Genomic DNA, 27103 nt, shown 5'->3' with positions numbered 1-27103 from the left:
ATTCTTTCCTTCAATTAAAATGCCCTCCTAGAGAACATGCACTGCCTTTATTCGATTTGAATCCCTAGAGCTTACACAGTGCTTGTCACATAAATACTAACTAACCGGCTTTTAAAAAAATTATTCCTTTGCATTACTAAGTTGTTACTTTTAAAAAGTACTTATTGCAGAACTACAACTAGGAATTTAAATACCTTGGGCAAGGACAAATAGGGAAGTTCACTTGGGTTGTGGTCATTGATTAACCTGTACATTTGACAAACATGTTTTCTATACTGTTGAAACCTGAATCACGTTGGGAAGATGATCATTAGTATCAGGGGTGTCCTATCTGTGAGCAACCTTACCCTAGAAGGAGGATACATTTATGTGAGGTTGGGACTTGGTGGGGAGAATTCTTACTGTGATATAGTTGCTGATCATAGGCAATACATGACAGGCCTCATCTAAGTTTTAGCAAAATAGAGAAAAACCTTTGTTTCTTTACTTTTGTTATGACCCTGTGCATGTACCATTTCTAAACCTCATTTCTACTGGATGTTTTTCAATCAAAATCTACAACATAATTTGAACTAACACATTTGCTAAACTGAATCAATATTTATGTTTTCCCTAGGCTAGTCCTCTGAAACTCGAATTCTCCATTTGCTTTAAGTCTTTGTTATTATGCACTTTTTTACTACTATTACTTAAGATTTCTTTTTCAGAGTTTGAGAAATATATCTGAATAAAGGGACAAGGGACTTTGTGAGTGATGTGACTGCATATGTCCTTCAGGCTTCATGACCCTTTTCTCTACTACCTCAATGTTTTATCCCTCAGAAAGACAATTTTAAAAATATATTTCTATACAACATTCTCAGAACAAGATCCCCACCCTCTGACATAATACTTTCTAAATCCTTCTCTAATTTAAAGATCACCAGGAGTTAATAGGGAGGCCACATTGTGATAATATATGAAGAAGCTGAGGCAGGTTCTGGGCTCTTTGATCTAAAAGTCAAGCTTGGGCGTCAATCAGTCGGTTGGATGAACACATTGAGGTGCTTTGTTCTTCTATTTTAAAAATTGGAGAATTGATTTCTTCTGCCTTTCTTTTAAGGCTTTGAAGATGTTCCCATTTCCTTTGCCTTTTCCATTACTTTTTTTAAAAAGATAACTTGCCCTTCCACTTTTTAAGACAGTAATTATTGGGACATTTCTTGGGATTTTTTAAAAAATTAAAATACAAAAAAAGAATTTAATTGGGAATATAACAGTCCTTACATTAAGTACTTCAGGGGGAAAATTATTGGGAGCCATTTTTTTAAATACAACTATACTCTTAGGGAAAAATATTTCCTTTAGGTTTCTCTGGCTTCTTCAGGAACCAGATAAAATCCCATTTTCTATGGGAAACTGTAATCACTCAATGCTAATGCCTTACCTCTATTGATTATATTCTACTTATCCTGTGTGTAAACTGACTGTAGATAATTATGTCTTGTTTATTTCATTTCATTGGGAACTCCTCAAAGGCACGGGCTATCTTTTCTTTCTATCCCCAGTGCTTACCAAGTGGCCAGGTTCCCACTAGGAATTTAATAAATGGTTATTGACTAATTAAGTTAGATGCATCAGTGGAAACAATGCTGGACTTGGAGCTGGGAAAACCTGAGTTCAAATCTAGCCTGGGACACTTCCTAGAAACGTGACATTGGACAAGTCTCAGTTAGCCTCATTTTCTTCAAATGTAAAATAAGTGTAATAATTGCATCTATCATATAAGGTCATTCTGAGCCATTATAATGAGATAATTTGTATAAACTACTTAGCACTATGCCTAACACATAGTAAATATTTATTAAATATTTCTTCACATTTTTATTCAGAGGAAGCTTAAAGTGCTATAATAGTAATAGAAGAACTTACAAACATTAAGTAAACATAATCATAACTAACAAGTATATATCACTTTAAAGTTAATAAATTTGTAGTTATTGTTTAGTCATTCACTTGTGTCTGACTCTTTGTAACCTCATGGACCATAGCCTATTAATACTATCCATGGGGTTTTGTTGGCAAAGATGCTTTAGTGTTTTAACATTTTTGTCTACTATAGTTTAAGCTAGAGGTTGTGTCTTGTCTAGGGTCACACAGTTAGTAAGTTTCTCAGGCCATATTTGAACTCAGATCTTCCTGACTCTGGCACAGTGCTCCATTCACTGAATCACCTAATTCCCGCTTAATTTTATAAATACATTCATTGATATGTCCAAAGAAATTACATAGAATTTTTGTCCCCAATTCATAGGTAAAGAAATGAAGCCTCAGAGATTGTAAATACCTTTCAGGGTCATAAATATAGTATTTTATCATTCAAGGCCTAGATATTGTCTCTAAATATATTGTCCCTTTCACCATATAAAACTCCTTCTGAATTCATATTTTTAACTTATGCCATTGTTTCTTCTTGTTTTCTTTTTCCTATGTAAAAGAAAATCACTTTCCTAGTCTTGCTTTATGTATTTTCTATTTCAGAAATATTTTATTACTATATTTTAGATCCATTATCATTTATAATTTCTCCTTTGTCTCACTTCCCTTAATTTGTTACTTCATTAGTTCTCTAAATCACATTTACTAGAAGTCATTAAGTTTCTATTTTTAGTATCGTTACCATTTGTGTTTCAGGTACTTATGAAGCTCTGGTTTAAGTCTTTACTCATGACCAAGATATTATGCCAACTGCTCTTCTTGGTGCAAGACAGAGCAATGATGGAACAATGTTGACTTCCAGAAGTGGTGAGCATTTTTATTCTCCACCCTCTCATTGCCCCATAACCACAATTGATAGCTTTCCTAAGGCTTCTGATATATCTGTGCGATTATTCAGTGAAATCTTCTAGGACTGCTTCTCAAACTGGTGACCTTGACATCAGTTTAGACTTTTAAGGAAACCTTCCAAAATAGTAAAGAAAGAAATCTGTTATCTTTCTTCCCTCCTTACTGCCTCTTCTCTCTTTCCTTTTGTTATTGGGAAATCCCTCAAAGGAGACAGCTAAATTACCATTAGCTAGAAAACCCAAGTCTAGTGATTCATTTGGGAAAGGACCTATAGTAATTTTTCCTAAAAAATTCATTACAAAAGATTCTTATTTAAAACTAAACTAAACAAACAAAACAAAACAACAGCAACAGCACAATGGTTTATTTTTGGAGTACCTTAGGGTGTCTTGTTTTCGGTGTCCCATTCTTTCAATCCCCAACCCAATTCAATCCCCTCCTTCCCTCCAATTGCAAAGGCTCAGTCCATGAACTGGAAAATTTGCAATGCTGATGCTTCAAAATGTAAAGTGGATCAAGGTCAAGGCTGTAAATTATCAAATTTCCCACAACATGTTTAGATTGGGAAATTAAAGTATCAATACCTTTGGAGACTTAATGATATTATTTATTATATTCACTTATCTCCTGGACTGATAAAAAAAAATCTGTAGTTTTAATCAAATTCCTTCAAGGAAACTATTTTACAAATGTAAATACCTCACCTATTTAGAAACCATCTGTGTGGCATCTTAAGCTACACAGAACATAACTGAGAATTAGGAAGTAGGTAAAAAATTCCCCCAAAAGTAAAATGTTTTCCACATTTTATATATGTAAATTATTGTGGTTTTGATCAGATTCCTCAAAGGAAACAATTATGCATATGTAAATGCTTTGCCTGCCCAGAACTCATCAGTCTAGCATCATAACCTATGTAGAACATAGATAAGAATTAGAATCTAGGCAAAAAAAATGAGAATATAATAATTTTCAGAGTTTATGAAAACAAGTGTGTTTTACTCATAAGAAAGTATCTTATTATCAATTAAGAACCTGTTTACCCTTAATTTACACACAAGCTTAGCTATTTTCCTACCCCATGGCAAATCAAAAGCAATAAATTATAAGAGGGAATAGGGGTAGCTAGAAGCAAAAATAGTAATAGAAACAAAAAATAAAATAAAATGAAATAAAATGACTGTCCAAAAGCAAGAGAGGAAAAGAGAAGTTATATGGATATATAAGAATTCAGAAGCGACAACCAAGTGCAATCATTAAACACAGTGATGACCAATCTTGCATACCTCATAGAACCCTATAGAAATTGCTGTATAGTTGTTAATAAAAAGGATGTAATATTCACAGTAACATTTTATTAAACAGAGTTGTATATATAACACATATATCTATATAAGTACTGTATGTATATGTATATGTGTGTGAGTGCATATATATATGTGTGTATATACATGCATGTGTGCACACATATGTATATGTACATCTATGTATGTACATATACATATATATGTGATTTTTCATCTAACATGGTTATTTTTTTTTAAACACTGTAGTTTAAACTGGTAAATTTTAACTATCTGAATAATTCAGCTCTCTTAAAATAATCCTTGCCCTAGAGTTCTGGATAGCTGAGGTTTCACTTTAAAAGTTATTAAATAAATTGGTGTTTCTGTGTATCTGATACTATTAAATAGCATCATTGTTTCTTAGTAAGAAGACAGTATCTGTAGCTTATTTTTGTTTCTCATTAATTATAATTTCATGAGAACATTCTAGGTTGAGGTTAATGCTTAATTCCTTGGATGAAGTGATTGTAGAAAAAAGCACAGTATTTGAAGTTAGAAAACATGGTTTCCAACCCTGGTTCTTTTTTATTTTTTTTATTGGGTCTTGTAATTTTATTTGTGTGGAGAGTTGTAAGTGTGGAAAGCCCTTCTGCCAATGCAAATGGAGAGTTCCTCTGTTACCTAGAACACTGAGATGTAAAGTTATTAACTCATCATCTCATAGGTATTGTGTGTCAGAGGCAGGACTGCACCTTTGTACACAAAACTTCATTTTCTTCTAATTCTTTTTGCTACTTCTGTGAACTTGGGTAGGTCACTTAACCTTACTGAGTTTCAACTTTCTCATCTGTAAAATAAGGGGATTGTTCTAGCTAATCAGCTCTAGGTCTATGATCCATGGATATCTTCTCCTGACCTAAGTTTGTTATGATAACCAGAAAAAAAAACTTTCAAGGTAGTTCATTTCTTCATGTCACAAGTCTAAATGTTACACATTAAGAAAAAAAAGTGTTAACGTTATAAAGTTCATGTTATATTGAATGATTCTCTCTGTCTCTGTGTGTCTCTTTCTGTCTCTCTGTTTCTTATTAGCTACACTAATAAATTTTAGCCATGAAACTAAGAACTTGGGGGGAAAAACAAAACCTCACATAATAGAAAATGTATTATGGATGTTAGTGCATTCCTTTCTGAAAGAATCAGGACAAAAATAGAGTGTGTTGAATAATTCAATGAGAGGATAGTAGACGGCTATAGGTACCATCTTCAATGATACTTCAGGAAGAGAGAAGGGTCATGTGTTAATACTTGGGCAGATTGAGGGGAATTGGCATGGTAGGCCATTGCTGGCTGGGCAGATAATAAGTTTTAGGAAGCTAAGGGAAAATGCAAAAGAGCAGGAACAGAAGCCAAGGTTAATGTGAAACCATGTAAAGAAAAAAAATCATCAGCATTTCTTGCACCATTTATCACTGAAAATATGTCAGAAATATGAGGTCATCTTTCACTTCCAAACATAAAACAGAAACAGATCATAAGGGAGGCAGCATTATTAGTCCCACATTGATGAATATTTGGTTCTGGAGCTGTGTCAGGTCTAAAGTGAATGGAAAATTTTTCAATTGGCAATCTAGTGAACATTCTACAAATATATAGATTATTTTTGAAAAATATTTTTAAAAAATATTGATGTTCCTAATTTAATCAGGTGAACTTATTTTTTTAATACTGCCTATTTTAATACTTAGAAGAGAAATATTTTCTTAAAGTAGAATGACCTTTCTTTGATTTTAGAATGCAATTTTTGGCAGTGTTTCCCACCCAGCTGTGCTCTAATTCTATAAAGCACAGCTTTAATTTTCTTTATATCCATTTAGCTTTTGAATCCATGTGGTGTAATGGAACTTGGACAGAGCTTTCTAGTAGTTCATAATCTCCTTGAAGACAGGGACTATATCATTTATATTTTTGGATCCCTTATACCTTCCAAGCTCTTGACCTATTAACTTATGAACCTATTACAGTATTTTATGTGAGTCAGTTTTAATTTCCCTCTTTCTCAATCCCTTCTTCTTAGCCCTTTAACTTTCAAGGAGAAGGTACATATGGTGTAATTGTGAAAATGCTGAACTGAAGTCAGAGGGGTTGGCTCTAATTGTGCCTCTGACACAACAGATCATTGAATCACTTGAATGGGAATCCTAACTCTATACCATAGTTTTATAACCTTGAAAAAGTGATCTGAAAAAAAGTGATTTGAATTTTTTGGTCATCAGTTTCATTATGTAAAAAATAAAGTGTTTAGACATATTAACCTCTAAGCTCATTTCTAACACCAAATCTAGTGAGCCTACAAGTATGACTTTGGACAAGTTGATTAACTTGCTTCAGCTTCAATTCCCTCATCTGTTTGTACCTAAAATTTTCTATCTACTCTGAACATTTTGCATGCGAGTATTAGTCATGAAGACTTCAAATGGAAAAATTTCCTTTCTCTTATTGGTCTATTCACACACAATTTCAAAACTTGGAAACTTGGAGGTTCACTTATATCAAGAGATCTAGTTGTGGGGGCAGCTAGGTGGCACAGTGCATAGAGCACTGTCCCTGGAGTCAGGAGAGGCTGAGCTCAAATCCAGCCTCAGACACTTGATCACACTTATTAGCTATGTGACCTTGGGCAAGTCACTTAAACCTAATTGCCCTAGATTCCACCCTTCAAAAGGGGGGAAAAAAAAGATCCAGTTACTCACCTTCAGTTTCCCCTTTATGTAGTGTCTTCTTGCATTAGAATAAAAGCTATTTGAGAGCAGAAACTGTATTTAGTTTTTCTTGGATTTATATTCTCAATACTTAGCAGATGGCCTGGCCCATAGTAAGTCCTTATTACATTTTTGTTGACTGATTGACTGATAAAAGAACCAGTTATTCAGTAAACAGTCTGTCAAAAAGAACTATGTAAGGACCAGCACTGGAATATTTCATTACATCTGAATGATTTTTAAAAATCAATAGAGCTTATTTCAATCATCTTTTTTAATGTGTAATTTCATTTCCTTTCAACTCTGAACTAGTTTAACTACTTTTTTTTTTTGCTAGACTTGCCCAAGGTCACATGGCTAGTAAGTGTTAAGTGTCTGAGGATGGATTTGAACTTAGGTCCTCCTGACTCCACAGACAGTGCTCTATTCACTGCGCCACCTAGTTGCCCCTAAGCAGTCTTTACCAAAAATACTTCTGATGGCATTATAGCAAGGTCTAGATGTGGTGCCTTTGCAGCTAAGATAAATAATAAGAAATTTTGCTTATAAAACATTTACATCTGTTTGGAGATCATCAGATTGCCTTCTGTGGCTGGAATGAAGGCAATGAAACCTTAATACTGTCAGCATTGGAGACTCAGCTTGAAATTGTCCCTTCTGTGATCTGGTATCTACTACTCATTACTCTCAATACTGTCTCATATCTTGTGCAACTTCCTTTTTCCTTTATCTCCTTGGTGAGAAAAAAAATTCCCCAGGAAAAGGAGATTTAAGAAGAAAAAAAAATGTCTTTCCTCTCCATGTGCTCACAATGGACTTCTCTTCTTCCAACTGAAAAGCAGGGAGGGAACTATACACAGGCCATGGCACATACTATGTGTAGCTGACAGCTAAATAGAAAAAGATTAGCAATAGAGAATTTCTTCCACCTGTAAAAAATCTAAAATTCTTTGACTCAAAAACCCTTGGTATTTCTCTTCCTCTGCATTTAGGTGAGGCTCTATTATGCATGTGCTTTGGCCTATCATGCTGGTATTATCTGGTCAACTCATGTATGTTATTACTTCACAAGTTCATTGGGGAAAAGTGCCCTGAACTCCAGTTTCATTTTTCCTATCAGAATAACTTCTATGATACTATGGATTGTCTTTCTTTGAATGATATTTTTAGGAAGTAGCTTTTGCTATTCATATAGCTGAGATGCAGATGGTTTCATGTCCAGCATGAAAAGCTTAAAATATACATAAGAGTGAAAAATTCACACTTCACTTTCAATGACTTGAGTAGAGCATTAAAAAAAAAAAAAACTTGAATGATACAGTAAAAAGGTTGTTGGATTTCTAGTTCAATGACCTGAATTTGAATCTTCTTCCCCCAACTACAACATGGACAAACACACACACACACACACACACACACACACACACAAACACACACTACTTACTACCTCATGAGTAAATTATTTGAACTCTCTAGGCCTGGCTTTCTTCATGTATAAAATGAAGGGATTAAGTAGATTGCCTGTAAACCTGCTTCCAGCTTGAAATCTTTAATTCTGCCATTACTAAACTTGGATTTAAGGGACAAACATTGGATTAAGAATGAGACAGGTGTGAAACTGTGTTTCTGTCACTAATGGTATGAATAAGAATGACTTTTTTTCAACTTACTTGGCCTTTAACTCACTAGTATTAAACAAGGGGGGTGCACTATAAATTTTAAAGTCCTTCCAGTTCTGATATTCTATAATTCTTATATATCTCAAACCCTCAATACTTAATAGAAAGACTACAATGAAGGTGAAAAAAAGAGATGTAAATGTAGATGATTCAATTAAATGGAATGGAGAGAGAGGAGAGCAAGATTGTATTGTAGGGGAATGATTATACAATCAACATAGTTTTTGTAAAAGGAGTGAAGATAGAATTGCTATTTTGGAAAGGGAGATGATCTAGTATGAAGAAAGTACGTCCCTTTGCTTTCTGTCTTTGTCTTGTGCCTACCCATTCTATCCAATCGTGGTGGTGGAAAGGATGTTAAAAAAAATGTTTATTCACAATTACAAATGGAAGAAAAAACAAATTATTTACTTTCATTTTCCAGTGTTTAAATGTTGTATTATGAAACCCCCATGATTGTTGAAATAGTGACAAAAATATGAAAATGTATGTATGAGGGAAAACAAAGCTTCTCTTCCTTCATAGAACCATTTATTTTAACAAATCTTTAGTTTCAAGACTAAAAATGTTAGTGTAACCATGATTTAATACCTTCCTTATTGAACACAGCAACTGGGCACATTAGAAAGGCAGGCAATTTCAAAACATATTAATCTAGTCAAGCGTGAATCAATTCATTATTATGAAAAATGATATATTAATGTTTATGAGAAATATTTTTAATGTTGCACCATAAAGAATCCATCAGAAGGCAATCAAGACAGATTAGTGTCTTTTAAGGTACATTAACACTAGTAATGCCATTTATTTTACTTTATCACAAATAAACACATAGAGTAAATGCTTTCTGCATATGCATATCCTTCAGTGAGCAAATGCATAGGGAGAAATAAGAAGATAAAGACGTGCATTTGAATTTAAGTGGCAAAATGAGTGTGGCTTCATAGTTTTACTAATTTGAATTCAAATCTATCAAGATAAACAATTCATTAACTAGAATGAAATGTTTAACTTAAACATTGTCCTTACTGCATGTTAAATTAGACATTCAGGTGGTACTTTTTAAAATAGTTTGTTCTTTCTATAAGAAACATTTTAGATATTTGGGAAGCATGTTTTCATAAATCAATTACATCTTTAAAATATTAATAGGTGTCTTAAAGAGGAAATTTGGGAAGGCATCGATGTTTTCTATTTAAAATAATTAGTCAAAAGTTTTCTTTAGCTTCCAAAAGAAAATTGTAAAACAGCAATAACAATAACAACAAAATTGGGATAAAGAATAGTTAACCTGGGACTTCATGTGCCCATCAATAATAACTTTCAGGGAGTTCATAAACATTTATCTTCTTTTTATTAACATTACTTGAAAACTAACTTTTTTTCCAGTATTTAAAAACATTGTTCTTAGTTGTTCATAGGCTTCTCTAGACTACCAAAGAAGTCCCTGATATGCACACAAAATGTTAAGAACCCCTGTTCTAGTCTCTTCTAAAAGTGGAAAATAATAAATCCAGATATGTGAACTTTAAAAATATTGTGTAGTCCAGGAGCAGACTGGCTACTGACTGTACAATCACTGCTTAAATACTTAGGGATTAGCTGTGTCAACACAGTACTTATCCATGGGATGGATAGCATTCTGCACTGGCAATGACACACCTGCCTGGCAGCTCCAGCCACATTATTTGTGCAGGTGTTTTCCTTTCAAATAAACCTTTAAACAAGAATGGTGAGATCATCACCCCATCACAAATTGGAAGTACCAGCCCTCTCCAGTGATATATCCTGGTGTTTTAATTCCAGAGTAATTTTCTTAAGGTATAAACACAATACCTTACCACCAATTTAGAGATTTCTGTGATTCAATTAACTTAATAGCAAAAGAACACCTGGACAGTCAGTGCTCTTAAACTTCTAGTTATCAACAGTATTTATCATCCAGCTTCCTAATGAAGTTCATAAGGGACATAGACAATTATAATCAATAAGCCTAATAAGTAGGACAAATATAAATTGCAGTTATAAGACACCCTTTCTCCTGAACAACACCCCCCTCCCAAGGAAGCAAATACCTAAGGACCTCTGAAACTAGTTTTATGAAGAAAACACAGAGGTACATGTGTTTCTGATTTTTCTTCATTCTAACAAAATACTGAATACAGTTGGTATTTTATAATTTACAATAATAGAATAGGAAATGACATACTTGTTTCTGAAGTAGCATTTAATTGAATTTGCTACCCTATCCACATACTAATCAATAGTCTGGCATTGTATAGGTGACAATGGTTCTTGATTTTACTAATAACAATTTCTTGAAGGAATTAGCTTAGTAGTACAGGATATTGAATATTGATTCTGAGGTTAAAGGAACTATGTTCAAATGTTGTCTCTGAAATGTAGTACCTATAGGATGGACTTGACACAATTTCTCTGGCCCTCAATTTCCTCATATATATCATGAGGTGGTTTGTCTAACTAGACTTTGAAGCACCTTCTAGAATCTGTTGATATTAGACTTAGATATAGTATCTATATAATATATGTGAATTGGATTGAATTTATCCTTCCTTTATATTTTATTACTATTATTTCATTCATTATTTTAAATGTATTTTTAGGCTCATTTAACTTTAGTCCCTTATTCTCTTATTTGTATGTTACTGTCTGGTAAGATGTACTTCTATGTTATACTGTCCCAGAAGTCATGTACTGTGTCTTATTTAAGAATTGATTTATTCTAGTCCCTAGAAGATTTCTTTTCATACAGTAGCCTTAATAAAAGGGTTTTTTTTTTTGGTTGAACTGAGTTGTTTGTCCCTTATAATATATTTAGAATCTTTGATTTGTCCATAGTATTTAATTCCTACTTCCATCATCAAATTTTATACTGTTATCATTTTACTCATTCTGCTGTTTGTCTCTTAGGAAGTTTACATTACAATATTTTTTTCCCTTGAGCACCATTAACAGATTAAATTTAGTTAATCTTGATATTTTTATGACATTATCCTTCTAAACAATCATCAACAGATCCTCATTGCCTGCAAACTTCTTAGTCTGGTGTTCAAGGCCTCTATAATCTGGTACTGACCTTCTTTTCTAACCTGATAATATAATCTTTCAACACATTTCTCATTGTATTTTCCACCAACCTTCCTGTAATATACTTTCTGCCATTTTATGCCTATTTAAAACTTTTCCATGCTTCAAAGTTCACCTTGAAGATTAAATATGTTTTAATCTTCACTAACTACTCTAGCCTTAAGTAAAAACTCTCATTCTTGAACTGAATCTCTGCATTATTAATTTATTGCATTGTATAGTACTCTGTATTGCTAGCTATATTTTGAAATAGTTTTAAACTATTTAATTAATTTTTTATTGATACCTTTTGCTTTTATATTGCTGTAGTTTCTAGATATAGTACTTCCACTGACCCACCCCCTGATGGAGAAAAACTGTTCAGTGAAATTATAAAATAGAAAGATAGTAATACAGAATATTAGTGACCAGTCTGAACACACATATATGTACGTATATGCATATGTGTACAGAGACATATATATGTAAGCATATATATGTGTGTGTGTGTATTTGTCATTCTGTAAACAGTCCAGCATTTCTCTAAGAAAAGAAAGGAAGTGAATTGTTTTACCTCTTATCTGTCACAGTTGCAGAGCATTTATCTTTGTTTTATTGTTTTTATTTATTTCTGTTTTGTAATAAAAACTATTGATAAATTAGCCCTTTCCACTACTGTTTTTACTCTTCTTTCATTTTGTTATTGTTGTGCTTTTTCAGTCATATCCAATTCTTCATGATCCTATATATGGTTTTCTTGGCAAACATATTGGAGTGGTTTGTCATTTCCTTCTCCATCTCATATTACAGATGAGCAATTGAGGCAAACATGGCTAAGTGACTTGTCCAAAGTCACACAGCTAGTAAGTGTTTGAGGCCAGATTTGAAGTCACAAATATGAATGTTTCTGAGTACAGGCCCATCATCTATCCACTGCAACATCTAGCTACCTTATCTTATTATTAACTTATCATAAATTTCAATTCAGTGACTCTGGCCTCTTCCGTGTTCCTCAAACAAGTCATTCCAACTCTTGGCTCCAAGCATTTTCACTTACTGTCCCTCAGGGATAAAATGATCTTCCTCTACACTGCTTCTTCCTAGATAAAATCCTAGCTTCTCCAGGAAGTGTTTTCCAATTTATCTTAATTCTAAGCCTTCTCTCTATTATTTCCTATTTATCATGTATTTAACTGGTTTATACGTAATTCTTTGCGTGTTGCCTCCCCCGATTAGCTTGGGAAATCCTAGAAGGCATTTGCCTTTCTTTATATCCCCCATACTTATCAAATTGCTTGGCATACAGTAGATACTTAATAAATGCTTGTTGATAGATTGGCATTTTGACTGATCATTATTTTCTTGCATATTGCTTTCTTAATTCTACTTGATTCATTTTGCATCAGTTAATATAGGTCTCCCCATATTCCCCTGAATTAATCACATTTATCATTTTTATTGTGTAATAATTTCTTATAGTAGATTCACACAACAAACTTTATTTAGAAATTCCCTAACTGATGGGCACACACTTCTTTTCTTAATTCTTGTTCCCACAAAGAAGTGCTTTTGCAAAAATTTAATATTTTGTTAAATATTCAATCTCTTTTCTGACTTGGAACACCTCGGAACATATGACTACTAGTTGGATCTGTGAGCTAAATAGTGTAAATAGTTTAGTGAGTTTTCTTGCATAAATTTAAATTGTTTTTTAGAGTAGTTCTTGAAGAGTCAAAACTCCATCAAGGCTGCATTCATCCTTCTATCTTCCTGTTGTTATTCCAACAATAATTTTCTGTATTTAGTTATTTTTGCCAATTCAGTGAGTTTGAAGTGAAAGCTCAGGTGTTTTTTTTTAAGTTGAAATTTATCATCAAATATTTATAGCAATGATTTTTTATCATTTGCAATTGATCTTTTAACTGTTCACCTCCTTTGGTTACATCTATTGGGAAATGGCTCTTAGTTTTCACATTTGTATTACTTCCTTATATATTCTGACAACTGAATTTATCACAGATATTTCAGTGATCCAATTGGCAGTTTCTCTTTTTATTAATTTTGTTCAGGTGAAAATTTTTCATTCTCTTTAATGCCATATTCTATCCCTTGTTTAAGAATTATCTTTATAATCTTAGTTATAGAAGATCATTTTTTTCATGCTTCTTTATTTTTAAACTCCTGAGCTTTTTATATATAGTTTACATAAGCTTTTTCAATTTATTTGGGGATATTATATAAAAAGCTCTTTAAATCTATTTGTTATACTATGCCTTAAAGGTTTCTGAGCCGTTCTTATCAAACAAACTGTTTTTCCCATCAAGGACTACATTCTAGGGTGTTCTGAATGCTGAACTATTGAGTTTTATTGATTTTGATTCTTCCTTATGTGATCTGTTCTACTAATCTTGTCAATTAAGATTTCTTAGGTATATACAATTATCTCTTTAATTAGACTCTAAGATCCATAAGTAAAAAAAAATATATCTTACTCATTTTCTATCCCTTATTATACCTACCCATTTTATTTATATATAATAAATTCTTACTATTTTATTTTTAAGTCAAGAACTAAAGTTCAACTTAACTAACATTAAGCATTTTCAGTACATGAGGATACTTGTGTTCTGAGAGATAACAAAATTCAGACACAATACAATCCCAATATACATGCATTTTTATAGTCAAAGAAGGGACACCAACACAGATAATTGCAAGGTATGGTATTCACATATTAAAACAATGAAGAAGCATTATGGAAAGTTCAAGAGGGAACATCATTAAGTACAATATATTGGAGCAAATCTCATCAAGAAGGTAGTTTTGAGGGGATTTTTTTTAAAGAATGGGCAAGAATTTATCAAAGATAGGGATGACATTCTAAAAGCACATAAAGGGAATGGCACAGAAGTTAATGAAAATGACAAATAGTCAATTGTGTTTAGAATATTAATTCCATGAAAAATTATAATATGAGAATAGGCTGGGAAATAGAGATAGCCCTGTAGTATAGAGGGTTTGAATGCCAGGAATTCATATCAATATAGAATGAGTTCCATCCTTAGGTAGCATTAAAGTTTTATTCTAGGCCTCCATGAAATTCATCCTGTTTATAATACTAGGATGTGATATTGAAAACAAGTCTTAAGTTTTAAAATTCTAATTAAATGACCCTAGTCTCATCTTCTATTATCTAAGAGAATTTGTGGTCTGTTTAGTTATCATTGTGAAATTGAAAACTTTTGTATTTCAAGTCTCCAAATTGATTCAGTCTCTCAAAATTTAATGTCTTACAGAAATATAGTTAAGGTCTTTTCTTAAGAATGTGAAAATAACATTTTCTCTTGTGCGTGATTTAGTCAAAACATTAAAAACAAATTAAGCCTTGAAACTGAATGTGGATTTTAAAGGGGAAAAGAAGATGAGCTTTATTTATAAGGTTCTTATCCTCTGTGTGTGTTTTTCTTACTTCTTTATCTCCCTGTAGCTTCTTCCTTTATTTCTTATTGGGAATGAAATTTTGATTTTCACTATAAACTCTAATTCTTCACCTCTTAATTTTTCTGGTTTGACAAGTCCTCATAATATTGTCTTAGTTGAATTTTACACCTCAGCTAATATGTTCTTTGAAGAGTTTGATTAGGTACATAGTTATCAATATTTTTGTTTTAACAGATTTTATTGAAGGTTAATCTTTGCAGGACTTATTAATCTACTTTTAACGACTGATTTTCTGATGTGTATGTCCTCCCAATTAATCATTTATTTTACATATTTTCCTCTATTCCACATAAAATTCAGAGCTGATTATTTGGTTTTTTTTTTCTTTTTCAAACCAGTTAGATATTAAAAATCCTTCCTAACCATGACATGGCACTTTTTTAATCCTTTTCAGTTGAGGTCATTCCAAACAAGCCTGATAATAGTGCCATCTTGTGGTTACCCTCATATTAGGACAAGTTTGTGTGAGTCACAGTGGAAGGAAGAAATTGAACACCTTAACTTTTATAAAAATCAAACTTTGGGTCACTAATGCAACTTACAGGGACATTTCTCCAGGCTATTCTCTTTAGTTATGTGAATACAACCTTTGAAATGCCACAAACTTGCCTACTGACCAGCGATCCTTAGCTCTAATTGTCCAGCAAACTAATGCGTATAAAAGTATCTTAAAGGGAATTCTTGAAATTCTCAAGTTAAAATAATTTAGGTCATTTTAATATAAGAAAATCAGAAAAAAAAGTTATGGATTTGTGATTATTTTTTCATTGTGATAGGGCCTTTATTCTCTTTTAATACCCAGTATTGAGCAGAGTGCCTAGAACATAATAGAAGTCCAATAAATGCATTTTTTTTTTTTTGCCTTTTGGAGGGCAATTGGGGTTAAGTAACTTGCAAAAGGTTACATGGCTAGTTTTTTTGTATGATTGTTAGGTGTCTGAGGCCAGAACCAAACTCGGGTCCTCCTGACTCAGGGGCTGGTGCTTTTACTCACTGTGCCATCTAGCCGCCCCTCCAATAAATTCATATTGAATGACTGACTGACTCACTAGGGTTTTGCCTTTTTGGAAAGGTAATATTCTCAGAAAATGGTAACAGATACATGGAATTTGCTAAACCTGAAATGAAATCATCACAGGCTGAATGTGGTGATCTTCAAATATGTCCCCTTAGAATTGCTTGTCCTATCAACTAAATAAGGGACACACCTATAGGAGAATCCTTCCTAATGTCTGACAGCAGGCAGTGGAGTAACAAGGCTCATTAATAAACCCAGAATAAAAATAATAACAGAAACCGCATGGGGACATCAGGGCACTGTAACCGTGCTGACCAAGTACAGAGGGAAAATAAAAGAAAAAATCTTTCCTGTTATATACCTTCTCTATCCTCACAGAACCATTAAGTGCTAACAAACACTAGCAATTGTCCTCTGACCAAATATGATAGCTAGTTCCATTTCTAGCCTATGTAGAAATGAGAGTGCAGTCTGCTGACAGTACACCTATATTTAATGCATTTCCATTCTTGAACTTCAGCTCTCCTATCTGCCACACTGGTTTAATATTGTAAGACTCTTTCTGGAAAAACAGACAAACAAAAAAAATTGGTGTCCAGCAGGTGCTTAAAATATCTGTGAATCAACTCTTTTCAAGTATCTTTAAATAAAAGAAGATATATAGATATAGATATGAATTTGGTCATTTTAATTTGCCATGCTTGACTTTTTCTGGGATTACAGGTTTGGAGCTATGGAGGATCTTAGAGAATTAGTCTAAATTCTTATTTTTTCCGTAGGAATAAACTAATAAATAATATTTATTATTATTAATAATACTTATTATTAATAATAATAAATACATAATAAATAAATTATTATAAATAATACAATAAAATCTAATTTAAAATAATAAACTAAAATGCTGTCATCAAACGCTACCCAGCATTGTGCCTGATAGTTGGTTTTACCAAAAGGACAAACTGACTTTATATGGAGAGATTGGCTCTGTGTGTGTGTGCACATATGTGTGCTGCCTGTCTGTCCTTCTGTGTTAAAAGTAAGATTCGTAAGAGGTAGATCACCTGTGACTCAGGGACACACATATGCCAGAAAGGATGAGAAAAAGGTTTTCACATTAGTCTAGTTGTCAGAATATGTAGCAGCAAGATCTCTGGCTAAATCATGTTCAAAGCATAAACTAATAAACAGGTCAATGACTCTGAGGTAGGCAATATAGTATCAGAAAATAGGGTTCATTGTGTTTAGTTAACCTGAGCAATGAGCTCTCCAACAAACTCAACAATACCTTATAGGAGCCTCTCTTTTAGCTGTCCAATGGTCAGTAACACTCAGGTTGATAACAGTAGTTGATAATACAGGGATACTGGGCAACTAGAAAAGTTTGGAGTCATTATACCTTCCTGAATTTCACAAAACTGCTTTTCTCCAAAAGTTTATAACTGATTGATTTTTTTTTCCAATTTACATTGTCTTTTTTATCCTATCAGGCATTTGCATTTATCATATATGGCATATTCCCATTTTTTTCTCATATTTGTGGAAAGGGAGAAACATTGAGATAAAGATGATTTGAATTTTTTTTTTTTTTGCTTTTTGGAGGGCAGTTGGGATTAAGTGACTTGCCCAAGGTCACATGGCTAGTTTTGTGTTAAGTGTCTCAGGCCAGATTTGAACTCAGGTCCTGCTGACTTCAGGGCCGGTGCTCTATTCACTGCACCACCTAGCTGCCCCAATGATTTGTATTTTCTTAAATTTTTTGGAATGGTTTTGCCACTGTAATTTTTAAAAGACTACATTAGTGCCTTTTTGTTCTTGCAAGTCTTTTCAATATGAATTATGGTAGATAGATAAAGATGATTAGCTTCTCTAAAGTTCTGTCTTTTTAAGCTCAAATTAATGACAATCTGATCCTTTCTCCAACCTTCATGTTAGTCTTAATCAGAAAACAAATGACTTCTGAGAACAGCCAAGTGAAAAGAAAGCAAACTTTTAACTTGCATCTAAAAGCAATTTATAAACTATAAATGTCCAGTGGGAAGAGGCAATCAATCTACCAAATGTCACATGGGGAAAAATAATGTACCTAAAATCTCTTTAAAATGCTAACAGGACAGATTTGTTTTCACTTGTTTTTGCCCATATTTTGATTCATCTTGATGTTTCAAGGTTGAATGATTGTCAATAAGTTTTGTTTCACAAGTATTTCATGTTAGGTGGGTTAGAAAAGTTTTACAAATCAACTTCCTCATGAAAAAGGAGTATAAGATATTTCTCCTCTTGCATTACTTAATTATTTGTATTAATCTTGGTGAATTAATTCTATGCATAATATAAATCATGTAGATATGCCACCCACTATGGATTTTGTAGAGAAGAAAATGTCAGATATAAAATCTGAAATGTAGCACTTGATTTGCCAATAAGAACATTTGTGTTATCATTTGACCTAAAAAAAAATGACCCCTATGTGACTCACAATCTCCCAAAGAGTATGACTAGGGGCTCCCCTAGTCATAGATTTAAGCCTATTAAGGAAATGCATATGGAAGATTTTTCTATATCAAATTATTTTCAAGTTCCAACCTATACCTTTCTTCTTTCAAGCAATGTTAAATGTAGCCAGATTCCACTTTAGCAGAGTAACTTGAATTTGTCCCTCAATTTTGGACTTGACATGTATTACAAGTATTAATTAGAGATAAAAATTGCCATTAGGACCTTCTATTGTAAGCTACCTCTAACCTGAAGTAACTGGAAGTGGAAGGGGAATGGGAAAGTTGAGTTAAAAAAAAAGAGGGAATATATAGCTGTGATTATTTGGAGTGCTACTCTGCCCAAGAGCTCGTGTAATGTAGTGTCATGGTAACTGACTCTATAGTAAGAGGATGTTGGTTCACTTATGGCTCTGTTACTTACTGTCTATATGGCAATCTTACTCCTATACTTACAAGACAACTCAGAGGGAAGAATCTGGGTTGTGATCAGATCCTCAAGTGTTTTCAGAATCAACAAAACAAATGTCAATTATTTCCAGTGTCAGTGGAAGCTATTCTAACTGAGAAAATGGTGATAGATCTACAATATTTATAATTTGCAGCCATGATAACTGTAATATTATATTAACAAGAACATCTGTATAATCAGTTTCATTCAACAGATATTTTGTGAGTGCCTGTGTGTCAGTCATGGGAATATAAATGCAGAGCTTCCTGTTCTAGACTTCTCTACCTCTTCCACCACTACCTTTCCAATTTGAAGAAACCTCTAAACTGATTTGTGACCCTTTAGCCCAGATTGACATTTTAAAGGTCCCCATACTCCGTCCCTGATTAATTTGACTCTCACTCTCTGGACTTTTGGATATTGAGGGAATGTGCATGAATTGGGGAAAGGCTGAACAAGTTCTGATATAGGATTGTAGTGGAAAGTATTGTGTTATAAGACATAACATGTAGAGTGATTTCAGAAAAAAAAAAAAAACCTGGGAAGATCTCTCTGAATTGATGCTGAGTGAAGTGAGGAGAGCCAAGAGAACATTGTACACAGTAAAAGGAATATTGAATTGAAGATCAACTGTAAAAGACTTAGCTACAGTCATTAATACAATGATCCAAGATAATTCTAGAGTCACCATGAAAAAATGCTATACATCTCCAGAGAGAGAGAACTGAACTATGAATGCAAATAGAGTATAATTTTTCACTTTTTATTTTCCTTGTTTTTTTAATCATAATGGCTAATACGTAATTATATTTTACATGATTTCATATGTATATTTGATATGATATTGCTTGCCTTCTCAATGGGTTGGGGAGGGGTGAAATAGAGGGAGAGAATTTAGAACTTTTTAATTTTTTTTAATTCTAAGAAAAAAAATATACATGTAGATTTCCCTGCTCATAATAGTGAATATGCACTGCCTTACTGCCATCTTCATATTACTCTATCGTTTTAGAGGTTCTATTATCTTTTACAACACAGTAAATTTTTTCTATGCACTTCTTATGGATTTTTATATTCCCTGTTTAAAACAGACAGCCTTGACATGCCTTGCAATGAGATTCTCAAGGTCTACAAATAAATCACTATGTCACGAATTCTATTGAGAAGTGTCTGGTCACAAATGAATCCAAAATGTCATTTAGTACTTTATGTAGCAGATTTAAACCTTTATTTCTATGGATATCTAAGACCTGAAAAATCACACTTAGAAAAGCAATTGAAATTTAAAACTAAATTTTGAAAAGTAATATTCATATCCCATATCTTTTTAACAGCTTCACTTAATGTATGTATAAACAGGAAGCTCAAACTAAAGATGAACAACTATAGAGTGAAATCATATGGTGAAGATAATGTGACAACTTTTTTTCTGATTTTTTTTGGGGGGGGACCTAAAATCAGATGATTAGAAAATCATCTGTTTTAGGTCACCACTAAGTTACATGTGAATTTTTATATTGTATTTTATTTTTTTCCATAAAGCCAGTTTTGAATACTTTTTTAAGAAATGAGATCTAAATTCTTCTCCTCTCTCTTTCCCCTTCCTAAAACAGTAAGAAATTTTATGTATATTACATATTTGTAATCATGTAAGACATATTTACATGCTAGTAATATTGTGAGAGAAGAATCAGAAAAGGGAAAAACCATGAAAAAATAAAGTTAAAATAGTATTCTTCCATCTACATTGAGACTCCATCATTTTTCCCTCTGGATGTTGATAGTATATTCCATCATGAGTTCTTTGTAATTGTCTTAGATAACTGCATTGCTGAGAAAAGTTAAATCATTCATAGTTGGTCATTGCACGATGTTGTTGTTACTGTGTATGGTGTTTTCATTCTGCTCACTTCACTCAGCATGAGTTTATGTAAGTCTTTCCAGAATTTTCTGAAATCCACCTACTTATCATTTCTTATAACAAAATAATATTCCATTACATTCATACATAACAACTTGTTCAACCATTCACTAATTGATGGGTATCCCTTCAATTTCCAATTCTTTACCAACACAAAAAGAGCTGCTATAAATATTTTTTTGTACATGTGGGTCCTTTTCTCTTTATTTATAATCTCTTTGGAATACAAACCTAGTAGTAGCTTTGCTGGATCATAGGGCAGACATGTTTTTATGTCCCTTTTTTCACAGTTTCAACTTGCTATCCAGAATGTTTGGATCAGTGCATAACTCCACCAACAATGCATTAGTATTCTAATTTTCATATCTTCTCCAACATTTCTCATTTTCCTTTTTTGACAATATTAGCCAATCTGATAGGTGACATCTTAGTCTTAATTTGTATATAAGCCTTGATCTCACTGTGGTGATTGTTTTTGGTCTAAGAAAGATGAGGCCAAATAACTATCTGTTTCATTAAAATGACCTGATATTATCAAGAAAATTGTTAAATTACCCAGAAATAATATATCTTGACCTTTTTAAACACAACAATATGCATTAAAATTTCTTCAGAGGTATATAATTTCTAAATCTAGAGAGTTTGGAATTTTCTGACCTACTCACCAGTGTTTTGGTTCTCACCACCCTCTCACTCAATCTGCCCTCCCCTCTATCAGTGCTCCCCTGTTCATGCCCCCCTCCCCTCCTACATCCTTTTTGGGTAATATGGATTTCTATACCCAACTGTTTATCTTATTTACTCTTGGAGCTAAATCCAATGAGAGTAAGGTTGAAGCAATGCTCACTCCCCTATCTTCTTTCCATCCAGTATAATAGGTCTTTCTCACTTCTTCATGCAATATAATCTACTATATCCTGCCTCTCTCTTCTATCTTCTCCCAGTACAATCCTTTTTCTCATCCCTTATTCTTTTATTTCATGTCACCAAAGTCACCTCTCTGTCTTTGTATACTCTTTATAACTGCTCTAATAGAGATACATTTCATAAGTGTTATAAGTCTTCTCTTACAATTTATGGATGTAAAAAATTTAACCCTATTGAATTTTTTTTTCTTTTCTGTTTCCCTTTGTATGTTTCTCTTGAGTCCGATATTTAAAAATTGGAATTTCTGTTTACCTCTGGTCTTTTCGCCAATAATGTTTGAAAGTCTTCTATTTCATTGAATATTCATATTCCCCCTGAAAGATTACACCCAGTTTTGCTGAGTAGTTCATTCTTGACTGTAATCCAAGCAGAATATCATATTCCAAGACCTCCTATCCTTTAAACAGAAGCTTCTAAATCCTGTGCAATCCTGACTGTGGCTTCTTGATATTTGACTTTTTTTTCTCCTCTCTGGCTACTTGCAGTATTTTCTTCTTGACCTGAGAGTTCTGGAATTTGACTACAATGTTCCTGGAGCTTTCATTTTGGGATCTCTTTCAGGAGGTGATTGGTGGATTCTTTCAATGACTATTTTAGCTTTTGGTTCTAGGTTATCAGGGCAGTTTTCCTTGAGAATTTCTTAAAATATGCTCTCCAGGTTCTTTTTTTATCATGGCTTTCAGGTAGTCTAATATTTCAAAAAATTATCTCTTCTGGATCTATTTTCCAAGTCCATTGTTTTTTCCAGTGATTCATTTTAAGTTTACTTCTTTTTCATTCTTTTGATTTTGTTTGATTCTTGATGTCTCATAGAGTCATTAGCTTTTACTTGCTCAATTGTAATTTTTAAGGAATGATTTTCTTAAGTTGATTTTTGTACCTCCTTTTCAAATGGATTTTGAATCTCTTCCACTTGACAAATTCTACCTTATAAGAAGTTGTTTTCTTTTTCCATCTTTGGTGCTTCTTTTTCCATGCTGTTTTATCTCTTTTTTTATGATACTCTTGCATAATTCATATCTTTTTTCCCAAATTTTCTTCCACCTCTCTTGTTTTATTTTTCACATCCTTTCTTGAAGGAGGACTTTTTGGGTCTGAGACCAATTCATATTTCTTTTTGAGATTTTGTATGTAGGCATTTTGTGTTGTTGTCCTCTTCTCAGTATGTGCTGTGATCTTCCCTGTCAACACAGTAGACCCCATGGTCAGGGATTTTACTTTTTTTTTTGCTCATTTTTCCAGCCTATTGTGTGATTTTTAAATTTGAACTCTTTACCTATGATACAAGGGATACTGCTCGAAACTTCTTACTCTGTGGCCAAGGAGGCTGCTCACTGGCTTTCTGTGCCAGGTTCTCTGGGACTAGCAGCTGGCCTCATGAGCCAGGAACCCAGGGCCTTAACTGATCATCTATTTTTGAGTAACAGCCTCCCACAAACCTTTCTTGCAGACCTTGTAAGTTATCTTACGCTGGAAAATGGTTTCTCTCGGTGCTTTTGTGGATTCTGTTGCTCCAGAATTTGTTTTGAGTTGTTATTTAGTTTTTCTGAGGGAAATTGAGGGGAGCTCTGCCAATTTCCTGCCTTTTCTCTGACATCTTGGCTCTGCCTCTCTAAAAGTTATTTAAATCACTTAGTTTAGAATAGGAGATAGCTGTAAGTTCTGAAAGTTCTTTTAACATAAGAAATGACACTATAATATTGAATATTTATGAACTAGAAACAGGGTATGTAGCAGAGTATTGTAGGATGGCTTTATACTTCCAAGGCATAGAAGTGAATTTCTGCTTGTAAGACTCTTGCACTATGCTGACAGTTGCCTTGATCATTTTTTCGTGGGGGTAAATAAGAGTCTGGAAGAATGTACTTCAAAGTCTACTTCATATATTTATTAAATGTGTGATTCTGGTCAAATCATTTAACTTCTTGGTTTCTTCATCTTTAAATGGAAATAATAATTCCTCTTCCCAAAGCTTTTTGTGATGCTCTTTCTGTATGGAACTTACATGGATTACTGGGTTTTGGTTGCCTAAATCACTGCATAATGTCCCTCCCACCCCAGCATGCAGCAGCTGTAGCATCCTCTTTGTGGACCTTCTCTTTAATTCTTACTATCTATTTCCTTAGAATTAATTGTTCAGGGCTCTGGCTCTTTTTGCCCCGATTTAAAAAGAAAATAGTCATCGTTCTTTTTGCAAGAAAATAAGAAAAGCCATTTGCCTCAATATAAAGCTGTTTTGGTAAGAAATGATGGCACAATTTGATTAGACATCTAGAAAACAGTTTTTAAAAATCAAAGAAGTTTTTTTTCATACATTCTGCTTTTTATTGTTTATTTCTAAATTCTCTAGTTATGCATTTGAACATAATTGAATTATGTTTTTTGGTTCTAGAACACATAGAGGAAATTTTTTTTGGGGGGGGGGGGGATTGACTTATTTAATCAGCCAAATACATAACATGCTAAGCTCTGAGATTAGAAAGAAACATTGAAAACACCCCCTTCCTTCCAGAACCTTACAGGTCAGTGGGGAACTCAACAGGCTCATCAGTGCATAGATATCAACATGCTAAATGCAAAGCAGATACCAGGCTATCTAGGAGAGAAAAGCATTAGCAATTGTAGGGCCTGAGAAACATATCATGAAGAACATGCCATTTGGGTGGGTTTTTAAAGAAGTCAGAGATGCTAATATCAAAGGTCAGGAAAACATTTTAGGTATTTGGGGCAGTAAATACAAAGTCAAGGCAAACAAGCAATAGAATTTTGTGTGAAGGACATTAAGGAAGTCAATATTGCTGAATCATCATTTTTTTCTTGCATCAGCTAAATAAGAAAGAAGAATTTATTTTTTTGGAGGGGGCAAGGCAAGGCAATTGTAGTTAAATGACTTGCCCAAGGTTACACAGCTAATAAGTGTCACGTTTCTGAGGTGAGATTTGAAATCTGGTCCTCCTGACTCCAGGACTAGTGATCTATACTACCAGTTATTGGATCTTAACATTCTTAACATTTTTCATTAACATTATCCACTTGGGACATTTTTCTTAGAAGAGCAATTTTGTAGAATTTGTCAAAGGCTATTAGTTTTAAAATAATCCCACAATAGTTGAATGTTGTATTTTACTTTATTTGTATTTATTGTATTTTCACAAAATTTAATTGAGTATAAGATTTTGGGAAGTGTAAAGACTATAGAATTATAATATTAAAAACTCTTACAAAGAAAACCATCTCACACTTAAGGAAATATTAGTATAGTAGACATTTTTCTGGTATTATATTTACCATGAAAAAATGTAGGGGTGAGAAAGTGGGATGTAGTGAGAGAAGGGGTAAGGAAGAAGCAGAATGGGGAAATTTTTCTCACATAAAAGACACCTTTTGCAATAGAGGAAAAAGAAGATTGGTAGGTAATGCATGATCCTCACTTGCATTGTATTGGTTCAAGGAGAAGAATGTATATACACAGTCATTTGGGTATAGGGATTTATCTTACTGAATAAGGATATAGAAAAGGAATGGGATAAGAGAGATAAGGGAGGATGATGAAAAGAAAGAATGGATTAAGAGAGGCAGTAATCAAAAGCAAAACAGACTTTTGAGGACTGGGGGAAGAGAAAGAGACAAGAAAAGAATGAGGGAGAGAAAGAGAGAGAGAGAGAGAGAGAGAGAGAGAGAGAGAGAGAGAGAGAGAGAGAGAGAGAGAGAGAGAGAGAGAAGGATAAATCGATGAAAAATTGGATGGAGGGAAATAAACAGTAATCTTAACTGTGAATGTAAATAGGATGTCTTCACCCATAAAATCAAAGCAGATAGCAGAATTCTTTAGATACCACAACCCAGCAATATGTTGTTTACAAGAGATACACTTCAAAGAGAAAGACACACACAGAGTTAAAATAAAAGGCTGGAGCAAAATCTGTTGTACTTCAGTTGATACAAAAAGGCAGAGGTAGCAATCATGGTATCAGACAAAGAAAAAGCAAAAATACACCTAATTCATAGAGATAATTAGGGAAACTACACGTTGCTAAGAGGTAGCATAGACAATGAAGTAAAATAAAAATCTTTACAACAATTTTCTGTAATAAAGGCTGCATTTCTCAAATGTATAGGGCAAAGAATCAAATTGATAAAAAGAAGAGCCATTCCCCAGTTGATAACTGGTCATAATAAATGGTCATAAACTGTCAGTTTTCAGAACAAGAAATCCTATCTATGGTTATATGAAAAAAATGTTCTAACAGTATTAATTAAAGAAAGGAGTATTAAAACAACTCTTAAATTATCACCTCATGTCTATCAGGAATTATAAATGCTGGAGGGGATGAGAAAAAATAAATGCAGTAATAAATTTTTGGTGGAGCTGTGAAGTATTCCAAACTTTCTAGAGGATGATTTGGAGCTATTACCAAAGGGCTGTAAAACTATGCATATCATTTTTTTATCCAGAAATACCATTATTACATCTGTACCTCAAAGGAACTAAAGAAAAAGGTAAAGGACCTACATACACAAAAGATATTTATAGTAGCTCTTTTTTGTGGTAGCAAAGAATTTAGTATTTAAAGAATACTCAGTTTTGTAATGGCTTAACAAGTTGTGGAATTTGATTGTGATGGAATATTGTTGTATTATAAGAAAACATGGGAAGACCTATATGAATTAAGAGTGAAATGAAAAGAACTGAGAGAATATTACCCACAATAATTGCAATCTTGTATTAATCATAAATTTTAAAAGCATTGGCTGCTCTGATCAGCACAATTATCCAAGATAATTCCAAAGGATTCACGGGTAAAAAAAAAAGTGCTACTCACTCCCCAGATTAAACTGAGGAACTCTGAGTGCAAGTTGAAGTATAATTTTCTTGCTTTCTTCTTTTTTTTTAAATATGGCTATATGGATATATGTTTTACATGATTTCACATGTATAATTGATATGTTGTGTGCCTTATCAATAGGTTGGGGAAGGGTGGAAGTGAGGGAGAATCACTGGAATTCAAAATTTAGAAAGAAAAAAATTGTTAAAAATAAATACACAAAACAATTTGAAAAGAGGCTAATGAATAAAGACCATTAAGAAGGGCAATAAATGGCAGAAAGAAAGAAAGAAAGAAAGAAAGAAAGAAAGAAAGAAAGAAAGA

The 27103-nt window shown here is 33.2% G+C and overlaps 1 protein-coding gene across 3 annotated transcripts in view; it reads left to right on the top strand.

Annotated features, from left to right (window-relative positions):
- KHDRBS2 (KH RNA binding domain containing, signal transduction associated 2) overlaps nucleotides 1-27103 on the top strand; it is an 890357-nt gene that overhangs the window by 64131 nt on the left and 799123 nt on the right. The window contains exon 2 of one of the 3 annotated variants that reach the window (XM_069070694.1): nucleotides 2674-2784. The exons of the other annotated variants lie outside the window; for them this stretch is intronic. Coding sequence (XP_068926795.1) covers nucleotides 2721-2784 — 64 coding nt within the window. The 5' untranslated portion in view covers nucleotides 2674-2720. The remainder of the gene's footprint in view (nucleotides 1-2673; nucleotides 2785-27103) is intronic. 3 annotated transcript variants of the gene reach the window in all.

The sequence above is a fragment of the Petaurus breviceps genome, unplaced genomic scaffold, assembly GCF_028583685.1.
Source record: "Petaurus breviceps papuanus isolate PSGF00001 unplaced genomic scaffold, PetGlider_PUasm1.0 90822, whole genome shotgun sequence".
Lineage (NCBI taxonomy): Eukaryota > Metazoa > Chordata > Mammalia > Diprotodontia > Petauridae > Petaurus > Petaurus breviceps.
Note: the sequence above shows the minus strand (reverse complement) of the source record. Positions and strands in the feature narration are given on the sequence as shown.